The sequence below is a fragment of the Sceloporus occidentalis genome, unplaced genomic scaffold, assembly GCF_023333645.1.
Source record: "Sceloporus occidentalis isolate IW3139 unplaced genomic scaffold, rSceOcc1.0.p SCAF_36, whole genome shotgun sequence".
In the NCBI taxonomy this organism is placed as follows: Eukaryota; Metazoa; Chordata; class Lepidosauria; order Squamata; family Phrynosomatidae; genus Sceloporus; species Sceloporus occidentalis.
This window is the reverse complement of record NW_028317016.1, coordinates 6,272,435-6,284,221: the sequence shown is the minus strand read 5'-3', so window position 1 is coordinate 6,284,221 and position 11,787 is coordinate 6,272,435. Positions and strand designations below refer to the sequence as shown.

The 11,787-nt window shown below is 40.0% G+C and overlaps 1 protein-coding gene across 1 annotated transcript in view; it reads right to left on the bottom strand.

Annotated features, from left to right (window-relative positions):
* Positions 1-359: 359 nt before the first annotated feature.
* LOC149297890 (rho GTPase-activating protein 26) overlaps positions 360-11,787 on the bottom strand; it is a 154,578-nt gene continuing 143,150 nt past the window's right edge. The window contains exons 21-23 of the mRNA XM_089488026.1: positions 10,677-10,781; positions 4,499-4,587; positions 360-448 (exon numbers count right to left, since the gene is read on the bottom strand). Of these exons, the coding sequence (XP_089344152.1) occupies positions 360-448; positions 4,499-4,587; positions 10,677-10,781 (283 nt within the window). The remainder of the gene's footprint in view (positions 449-4,498; positions 4,588-10,676; positions 10,782-11,787) is intronic.

Genomic DNA, 11,787 nt, shown 5'->3' with positions numbered 1-11,787 from the left:
AAGTTGATGCTTTCTTAAAAGCAATTCACTCCCTCCAGTCATATAGGCAAAAATTCTGCAAGTGCCTAATTGAATTAATAAACAGAAATTGGCATTCAGTTAAAAGTTACACTGAAAAAGAAAAAAAAAAAAATGGTCCCTTAAAATAAAGTATTTATAAAAAAAAAAACCATTTGTCTACTTTAACGTCACCATAAATCATCTGAAACATGTACATTATTATTAACACAGATATTCACTGCAATGGTCTCTAGAAAGTCCTTCACCCTGTGATTAATGGAAGCAGAGATGATCTTCGACACAGTCAGCAGTTGTCATGGATACCATGTAAAGCTTAGCAGTGCTAGTTGAGAATAAAGCTATAGGAATTCAACATAGTTTTCAGGAATGAGTCCGGTCTTCCCATTAAGAGTCCCTTCCAACCAGCCAGGTTCCTGTGATGGATGAACTATATTGTGAAAGAAACAAAACAAACATTAGCTGTACCCAAAAATCAAAACTATAAAAAGTGGGCAGATGTGGGGTTCAGAGAGCTTGGGTTGGGCTTGGTGTCTATACCAGCTCTTACAGCCTGCGAGCAGAGCTAAACAAATCTTCAGGTTTGTGGTAGTTCATTCATGTATTAGACGTCACGATGGTGAGGTCACAAAAATGGTCAAACAGAACCTGCAATCGTTCGCAAAGAACATGCAACTTGTGTTAGAATAGGACAAGCCAGTATAGGGTTTGGCCTATCCTGGTAGAACAGGAGAAATACAATGCAGAGGAAACTAAATAGCTCCCCCCTCTTCCTTCATTTGATCCTTGGTACAAGTACATGCACAAAAAGTGGGTAGATGTGTTTCCCGCAAGGGTTCAAAGAGCTTGGATTGGGCTTGGTATCTATAGCAGATCACTAACCTCTATTGGTGCAGTTGGACAACACCAATCTATACACATTTGCTTGCAAACCTTCATGAACCATTTTTTTTATGTTCCAAGCTTATCATTCCTAGATGTCACAGTCAATTTAAGACTTGGCTCATTAAACAACGTTGGTATCTTCAAGGCATTTATTGAAACAACAGCTTTGCAATCAGCAATGTACTCCTTGAACTATGGCTGCCTTTAACTTGTATTCTAAAAAAATAAATACAACTGTGCTGGTGGACAAAAATTATTGTATATAGGAAACAAGCTTTACATGAAAGCAGAAGTGGTGAATTTCATTCTTGAGTGGAACATCCCAAATATATATTTTGTGGTGCTAATCATTCTATAAGATGTCAAATAGTCATGTGCATACCTGGGAACTCTCCAGGTTTGACCGGAGATTGACGGGTGAGTGCTGCTCCTCCGGTTTTCCGGGTCACGGGAGCGGGGTCTTGACACGCCCCGCTCCCCGGCCATTTTTTCCTTTAAATGGGGGGGGTTTCCCACTGCCGTTAGCGGGAACGCCCCCAATGTCAGCGGCCAGTCCTGGCCGCGTCCCACAAGGGAAGGCTCCGGGTAGCCAGAGCCAAGAAATTCCCAGGTATGGTCATGTGTAAGGGGATGACTGGATGCTTCAGGTGGTTTAAAGGCAGCCATTTTGCATTGTTTTTCAATCTTTACCTAACCAGCTATGACTATAGATATAGAAGATTTTTCCAGCCAAGTACCCTGATATCCAGTTTATGAATAGCTAACTACAAATATGGCTGTTTGCTACACCATATACCAAATGAGTTGCACACCTACCAAAGAATATTGCATTATTTAATCCAAAAACACCAGCATCCAAATACAAAAAAACATACCTACCAACAGTAACTGCCCCACTGTTCAATTTTTGCAGGCAGCAGGGGTCATGGGCCAGTCAGGGAGATCATTTGATCTCTCCTGACTGCCCCAGGGAGCTGTAAGATCAATAGAGGTCTGTGCAATTGCAGCCCCACCCTTCATTATTGGTTCCACTAGGGATGCACCGATACTGGTATCGCTATTGGTGCCGATACACAGCAGTTGCACGAGTACTTGTACTTGTGCAAACTGCTCCAATGCCGAAACTGATAACCTGCCTGAGTCACTGAGCGTATGCTGCTGCAGTCAGTGTCAGTCAAGTGCCGCTCGCTCGCCACCCAGCTCCTATACCAATGCCGATTCACTGATTGGTGAGTACTTGACAAAAACTATCGGTACTCGTACTCTGTCGCAAAAAAAATGGTATAAGTGCATCCCTAGTTTCCACACAGCCACTTTGGATGCTCTGAAGTGGAGTTCTGCTTTAAGGGGAGCAGCATACCAGGGAACTTTTAAAATGAGCTAACCCTGAGACTAAATCATTTTTACCCTTTAACCCCTTAACGTCCATTGCCGGGTCAGGCACGTCATGCAAAAGGTTCACTTAACGACCTATGACGTGCCTGACATGTCACGAGACTTAAACAAGCTTAGAAAGTGATCAAATGCAATACTGTCTGGTTTGTGTGCAACTCACACATACATGGCCTATATGCATTATCCATTTACATTTTACCCCCCCCCTTCCTGATGTCATGATCATTTTTAAAGGCAAAGAATTAATGAAACCTTATATCATCTATGTGTAAAAGTAATTATTCCTGTCAATCTAATAACTTTTCACCCCCGGCAGCAAAAACGGCAATCAAACGTTTGTGATAACTTGCAATGAGTATTTTACACCCCTGGGGAGTAATTCTTCATGTCAGAGTGGTTTTAATTCAGCCACACTGAAGTGTTTTTGAGCACGAACGCCTTTTCCTTCCTTGGACCACTTTTGATAGGTACTGATCACGGCAGACCCGGAACACCCCACGAGAGCTGCGGTTTTGGAGATGCTCCGACCCAGTTGTCTGGCTATCACAATTTGGCCCTTGTCAAAGTTGCTCAGGATCCTTACGCTTGCCCATTTTACCTGCATTAACTTTGAGGACGAAATGTTCACTTGGTGCCTAAAATATCCCACCCACCGGCAGGTGCCATGATACCAAGATTATCAGTGTTATTGACTTCACCTGTCAGTGGTCATAATGTTATGGCTGATTGGCTTCTATACATACATACATTTACTCACACAAACACACATATGTTGACTACTTATATTAGATTTTTTCTGTGTGTGTATTAGGGGGCAATTGAGAGCACTATGCAACAAAGGATGTGCTAAAGATAAATAGATTTACTAAGATAAATTTACTCTAAATGTATATCCATATTTAAAACAAATGATTAGACTAACTACAAGCTGTTACAAAATGAACCTTGCGATATTCGGAAACACTGCAGGTAATGGTTATTCTGGCTTTAGCTGGTTAACTAGTTTGAGCGTTTAGAAAACACTTTTTTGTTTCTAAGTAATTGCTTTTTGGAAACAAATAATAATAATGAAAAAAACTGAAATTAAATTTATATTGAACGTGCCTGTGTTTCAGCCCTGATCGTCTGTTGCAAAACTGCATGCGTTGGCTTATTTCATTAACCCAGAAAGACCTCTAGCCACATTTTTACAGCCTCATACAATTTGAGGCCTTTAGTTTTTGCTTTTCTATTCCAACCGACATTAAAATGCAGTTAAAATACCATTTCTGTGCACATGCGGATTTATTTTCTCTAAGGTAAATAATTGTAACATGCAATCAGCAACTATTCCATTTTCTAAAAAAATAAAACATGCCTGATTTTAAGTAATGGCAATCTTGAAGAAAAAAAAAAAGAAAATGTAATTAATTTGCAAGGTATTTAGGTAGATGGTGAACATTTTAGCAAACTTTTTCCACCAAAAGTGAGGCTTATATTAGAGAAAATATAAATATAAATGCGAAGGAGATCATATATTAAACTCTTATTTGCAAATTAAATTAGCCCCCCCAAAAATAGGCCAAAAAAAAGCAAAGCCTTTAGATCAGGAATCACCCTTAAATATTTTGTTATTGTTGGCCGCCAAGGATTTTGGCTGAGGGCGATGCGAGCGACCGTAAAATAAAGGCTAGGTTTTCTGACCCCATTTTCTGTGAAAGTGAACCATCATCAGCTGTGCACAACCGCCTTGATCTTTGTACAAGACTGCAAATATAATTACATGAGTACAGGAAATTAGACACTTACTGAAGATGTGACCTTTTATTCTCACACTGCAATTATCTCTTTAATGCGCAGAGCAATAACACAAAGCAATGGCTGCCCGCTGGAAATCAAAAAAGGCCTTTTCAGACTATGTGGTTCTAGAAGGTGAATGGACCGTCCTTAATGTTATTGGTTTTAATGACAGAAGTGGGTGAGTCACTGACCACAATGGTTTTCCTTATCAATTTTAGGGGAAAACGCAGAAAAAAAAAAACCGTCAACTTGTTACATTGGCTAAATCCTTGCATTATAGTCACTTTATATACATAGCATGCCACTAAGGCTGGGAAAGCTTTTGAAGTTCTTAGTTTTATTTATATGAACAGAAATACATAAAACATATACATACAAAAATACAGACCGCAAACCCCACTATATGGTTTTGTTGACTCACCATTTTCAAACACAGTACCGGCCGTGAATGAGAGTTCAGAGTCATGTTCTGCTTTACATGCATACAAAGCCTTGGCTTTCCTCGGCAAACTAGAAAATAAAACACACAATTACTAAAAAACAATAACACAACAGGTCGATACAAACATAGAATTTGACTGGAGATAAGAACCCTTCGCTCCATTTAGTCTGCCTGTTTTTTTCCCCCCACTGCGGTTAAGACAGATCAGTGAATGTGAATGTCTAAAGTGTATTAAAAGCCTACTGCGTTTTTTCATTGTATATGTTGACATGTCTTCATCTAAAGACAAGATGGTCATCCAGGTCACCGGATATCCAAAGAGAGCAAAAATTCAGTACATACCCAGTGAATACTATTCAAAAAACACAAGTCATAAACATTGGGGATTTTGTCACACTACATGGCCATATATTGCTTAGACCAACACAACGTCAAAGTACCCCAAGTTTGGCAAGCCCTATGTAATTTTTCACCGCTACATTGCTAACCAATGAGCCGAATTAGTTGGCTTGCACCGCATTGTAATTCTGCCAAAGTGTTACAAAACGTTAAATGTATCAAACATAAATACGAAGTCTTAATCATCAAAACGGAAATAACGCAGCTCAAATGTAAATGGTTTTACATTTTAAAGGTATGTTCCAATAACAGGTTTTGACAATAATAAAATTAATAAAACTTATTAAAACTTAGTTTTGTTATCTGTGTAATTGTTTGGGAGATATTTACCATATTGTACCAATTATAGGCAGCACCCTTATAGTTTGGTGCCATTTTAAAGAAAAAATACTCATTAAGAGTAAAACAGTATTTTATTTAATGTACAGGAACACATGAATGTTTAACATATTTGGTATCGTTTATGAAGTTAGTCTTGCTTTTGACAGGATATGGAAATGGGGAAATGAGTGGACAGGTAGAAAGTAGAGATAGGGAGAAGACTAAGTAAAGACTAAGAAAAGAAGAAATGGGGAGCAAATATCACAACCATATATTGGTCTATTGGAAAGACAACCCTTCCCCTTATAACAGATTAGGAGGGTGAAAAACAAAATGTGGTTGTAATAGGCCAGCCAATTACTGCGAGCGCTCCATTTTATAGGGCTCAGTCTGTTCTCACACTGGTATCGTGAACAGCACAGGAGGTGTAAAAACGCACCCTTGCTATCCTGAATGTCTGAAACTAAAGCTGGGACAATGCAAAACTTTCCTTTCCTGAAGTTCTCTCCCTTCTACCAACCAACCACTACAAAGGCTGCCTAAATCAAATCAACAATCGGATCGTGCAGGGGCTGCCTGCCCGGGACTTAAATTAGTCGGTGTTTCATGCTGAGCGCCGGAATTATTCTGGTGCTCAGATGTGAAGCGTGCACCGCGGCAGAGTGGGAAGACGGACGCCTCCCGCTCCCACTGCAGGACTCCGGCAACAAGGTAAGTATGGATATGGAGAGGGGGTAGATAGTGAGAAGGAACAGGGGGGGGCAGTGAGAAGGGGCAGAGGGTATAGATAGTGAGAAGGGGCAGAACACTGAAGGTCGGCTCTGCAGACAAACCAAGACGCCACCTGCCCCTTACTAATCACATCAAGTGGGGCACGTTACTAAATGAAATTAAATTCCATATTTTACGGTAGTATACAGCATACGCTACGCTCAAGCACTGGCATCTCCGATTGGATGGCAGTATCAGCGACGAGCCCGGCAACATGACCAATAAACTCTCTTAAGGGAGCATTTAAATCTGGCGTTCTCATCTGGCAGCTTCCCATACTCCCGGCGAAGCCGAGCCTCGTCTTGCAAAGGCGCATCAAGTTTTTTTAGTTCATTTATGGTTTTCTCTCAGATAGATTGACTCATTCACTCCTCCCTTGATCTAGGTTATGAGCGTTAGGACAGGGCAATAATGCAATGTCTCTCCACATAGGGGTATATAAGGGCTATTTTTCTAGTATTGATTGCACCTAATATAACAGGGAGATATTATGTGATTTGATGATCATGTGTGGAGCTAATGATAGCAAGAATTACTCTACATGAACTACCTTCTTTAATTGGACTAGTAGATCCTTTTTATTAGCGCTACCCTTTTTGGATATTTAGACTAACTCACCTTTCTTTTTTAAATTGATTAAGCATTTTCGTTGTAAAATCTAATCACACAGGAAGTTCAATAACCTAAACGTATTTACTAGGCAATTCATTGAAGATTGTAAAGCATAATTTTATAGTTCAGTTTATATTTTTTTTGTAAACGAAGATAGCCGATTCAGGATTGAAGATAGAATAGAGAAGATAGAATATAGAAGCGGAAGATGCGGAAACGGAAGTGGAAGTGGTCGGCAAAAGCGGAAGTGGTCGGCAAAAGCGGAAGTGGTCGGCAAAAGCGGAAGTGGTCAGCAGAGAAGACATTTAGAGGTGAATGTGGGGACCAGGCAACAGATTTCATTCCCAAATCAAAAATGCCCCCGAATATCTGGCCGAAATGAATGACCAGGTGATGAGATGTGTTGCCCATTTGCACACGTCTAATGGTTTAGGATCATTATAACCTATGTTTACCAACAGACTACATATGTAACTGCCACCCCTTATTGTAACTATTTGAGAATGAGATCATTGAAAATTAGATGGGGGATCAGGCTGCATCATGCACACTAAATCAAGATCATGTCAGACTAATGCACAATGTTTATATCAACTGCACATGATCAAATCACTGACTTTAAAGTGATTTAATCATATATATATATATATATATATATATATATATATATATATATAGCACCATCCTATTCCACAGCACATAATATATCTATTCTATATGTGTGTGTTTTTAGTATCTAGTGAGAGTATGGTACTGAAGGAGAAAAATATATTTTTCAACTATGTAGGTAGATTTTAAACCAAGTATATAGAACCCACTCACCAAATTTTTCTTTGAACTCTCTCTGTCACTATAAGCATATTACTAAATGTGATTATTAACAAAAAGCTTGATGTCCATGAATATTGGCCTTTTAGATATACAGGTGGACAGACGTGGCTTCTTGCAGGATACTGATTATGAAGAGGATACACTGTAAGCATCTCTGAATGGGTCTTTAGTGAGGGTTTAATGTTGATAAGTACGGGAGAGTCTGACAGAAAGGGATGTGATGAGTGACTGGACATGGGTGGTTAAGTAAAGGACAGAGTCAAGTGTATTATGAAGGCAGAGAACTTGAGCTGTTGGGTAGATTGTGTCACTCAGGATTGGGGACAGCAGAGATGGAGCAATGAGCAGTCTTTGAGATCTTAAAATTCAGGTATTGAGATGCAGTCCATGATGCAATTTCAAGGAGACGGTTTCTGAAGTCAGTTAGAAGAGAAGCCGAGAGGGAAAGTAAGAGTACATCAATCATTAGCTACATGAATGGAGTGTGGTATGCAGGATCAGACGAGACACTAAAGGTACAGTAGGATGATTGTATCTTGCTCAGACCTTGGATCCCTATGTTTAGGACCTTTTAAAAGTCAATGCAGTTAGAATGCCAAATCAATCAAACATGCACAGATCATAGCGGTTATACAGTATAATTATTCACCAGATCTAGAGTTCTGGAATAATGCGAATACATTTTCATCCATTTGATGCCATATCCTTCTGATGACACAAACTAGTAATAATAATAGCCTTTACATATATGCATACAAAAATATTTAGTGGGTAGAATAGTGACAGCTAAAGAAAGGGGAAGAACGTGACAAAAAACGGAATAGAAACACGTGTGGCTAGGAGTTTATTGGAGATGGTCTGAATTTAGAAAGCTCTGCAAATAGATAAAACAGTGTGTTCAGTCACGAGGAGGGACTATAATGCTGCTTTACGCATTGAATTGTAGTTCTTATTACCTAACTAATGTTATGTAAGTTACTACAGTAAATAGAGATGACTTCCCCTTCTGCTTTCTGTAAGCTACCAACCCTTTGGAGATTTTTCCAGGCGGTTGCACTCAGAAGTCATGTAGCAATATCCTTAGCAGCAGAGGGAAGATACAAAGAGGCTCAGATATAGTAATACAAATATATAACTGTTACTAACCCATCCTTTTACTCTGTTACCGATTCAGTGATAAAATATAGTATAACATTACAAAAAACAGCACATTTTAGGCGACATTATGGCTTCAATGTTCGAGGCGAGTAAAGGAATACAGGACAAATGATTTTTATTATTTATTAAACATGTAAAAAGGGATTGCGTACCAAGTTGCTAAAGAAGAAGAGGAGTAGAATAAAGAGAATGAGGAAGAGAAAAAATATTCTTAAAGATTGCAGATTTTTATTAAAAAAAGATAGGTTAAAGTCACCCATATAACCTGCAGCAATTGCAATGATTATAGGATAATACGTTTTTCTTTTATAAAATATGTCACACGATTCATATTGCGCAATATATACTTTATGAAATAAGATACATATGAATCAGCAATCATAGCGTGTCAGCACTAGTAACTTGATATACTCATTTTTAGCATGTATATCAGCACTCAGAATATGTGCATTCACACTCAGCAGAGTGAATGAATCAGCACACACAACATGGCGCGCACACACTCAGCATGGCATGCGTGGCTCCCTTGCAGAGTGTAATATGTAATGTGGATTCTGCAGGGCATCCAGACCTGGCAACAAAGCACTCAAGGTGTAGAGTGGCCACGTCTGTGCCACAGCATTATTTGACCTTATCTGTATTGTGGTTACTGTTACTGGGTCCCTGGGATCTTGGCGTGCCTTACAAGGTGATGTCAGGGCTGTGATATTCTAGCCACTGTAATACCCTTCAAAGCCCTGCTGAGATTTCAAGGGCATGAACCAGTTCTGATCCTTAACTCATTTGTTTTGGCCTACATGATTGGCGGGAAGCCAAGAATGCATTCCATTGCTTTCTTTCTAAGCCTCTGTGGCTTGTAATCTGACTGTATAAAACTTGCCAGTTACAGGTTCTGCAAGAGAATGGTTTACAACTCTCTAGCAGGCATGCCCCTGGCTCCCAGGCAAGAATCTGGAAAGGGCTGTTATTTTTGCAGATACTGTCCCTGTGAAACATGCACCTGCATTATTCCGACAAACTCACGCTTCTTTATCCTGTCAGAATAAATTAGATTTTACAACGAAAATGCTTAATCAATTTAATCTGTTTAGTTTTGGGGGAGGCATAATGTTTAAATAAATATTAAGGGTTATATTTAGGGTTACCTAAATGAATGCATGCATAACCTAGCTCTAGTGAATTGGCCTTCTTACACCTTAATTACATTGGGTTTGCGAGTGCTAAAATTCTGTCATGTTAAATTAAAGTGATTTCAGGCACAGCCTGTGCACGTTGAAATTAACTGGCAGACGTCCAACACATATCCATATCTCTAGCACCAAATGCTCCTCCAGTAACCACCATTAAGAGACTGCAATGAACTTCTCAACGCATTCACCGTCTGGGTTCTTTGAGGACTTTTCATATTCAGCAGGCAAGTATGGTTCAGTGGGCTAAGAACGGGGTCCGACCAGGGCCGGCCCGACAATGGAGCCGAGTGGGGCAACCGCTCCAGGCGGCACTCTTGAAGGGGCGGCACTTCGCCGCCCCAAGCCTTTTTTTTTTTTTTTTTTTTAAAGCGAAAGAGAGAGAAAGGGGCGCCGGTGTCGGTACCCGCTCGGCGCCCCTCGCTCTCTCCTCTGCGGCGAGTCTCCCTGTTCGGTCTCGGTGCTGGCTTGTAATGCTGAGTGCCGGAAGATTTCCGGCGCTCAGCATTACACGCCGGCACCGAGACCGAACAGGGAGACTCGCCCCGCAGGACTGCTGAAAGGTAAGTACAAGAAGGGGGGGCGGCAGGGACGGAGGGAGAGGAAGGGTAGATAAGGGGGGGGCGGCAGGGACGGAGGGAGAGGAAGGGTACATAAGGGGGGGGCGACATTTTAAAATTCGCCCCAGGCGGCATTTTGCCTTGGGCCGGCCCTGGGTCTGACTAGACCACAAACTGTGCCATTCCACTGCAATTAATTTAGACAACGGAAATAAATACTATAAGAACACACTAAGAACTACAGTAATATATTTAGCATCACTTGTCAGTAAGACAATGACCACCAACAAAAAGAACAGTTTTGGAACGCCAACTGACCTTGTTGGAGAGGAGTCATTAGATGTAGAGGAAGTTGGCATCGGGCTTGACGGAGCTGAAAACATTGGGCATGTTGGCGGAGATGTTGGACTAGGATTCAGTGAACTAAAAGAAAGAAAAACATATATAAAATATACTAACACCCTGAATGTTGTTTTATTATATATATTTTTCCTTTCTGTAGAAGCTGAACAACTGAAATTGTCATTTTTATAATCTTAAATAAAAAAGGAATATGAGGAAAAAGTAGAACTATTTATCATCGCAATGAAATAGGTCTCTCTTTCCCCTTTTGGCAGCTTAATTTTCTTTTTACAAAATGGCATCTGGCTAAATAGCCTATGAAAAAAAAGTTTCATTACAAGCAAAAAATAAGACAAGGAGCAAATAACAGCTGGAGACACTCTTTCGGGCCCCAGAAATGAAGCCAGAATTGGGTTTCTCCAGACATAAGCTGGTGTTCCAATTAACCAGAGCGTCATTACTCATTTGTGGTAAAGACTTCGATTCTAAGCAATAATATGTCCGATACTACACAAAGGATCCTAAGCATAACTTTACGTGTGGTCTTATTAACCCTGCCACACAAAATACAACATAATGTTCACTGCAAGATATGGAGATTGTGGAAAGAACTCTAGGTAATAGGTTTCATATTCTATAGCAGCAGATATGCATACAACCAGTTTAATGCTGTCTCACACTGTGCACCTGGTGAGCCCTGTGGCTCTATAGTGATTCTAGATTACTCCCTCCCTATGCTTCTTCGTCCTAACCCCCCACCCGAGGATAAGAATATTAAATAGTATCACGTCTTTCTCTAAATGACCACACCACCAAGAGCATAGCTAATAAAATGAAGCCACCACTTCAATCAAAAAGAAAAAACACGTTTATATTAAACATTAACGTAGAAAAAAATGCATGGCTTTCAATTAAAAATGTTCCAATATTTGTATTTTGGTACATAGTCCGTATCTTGTAAAGGGAGGTAATATGCCCCCACTTAAGTCTTAAAGGTGAGTTAATTTGTTATACTGTTTTTTTGTTTTTATATGTATGTTTTTTACATCAATATGGCATAAAAACCTACTATGCTTTTCTTTAAATG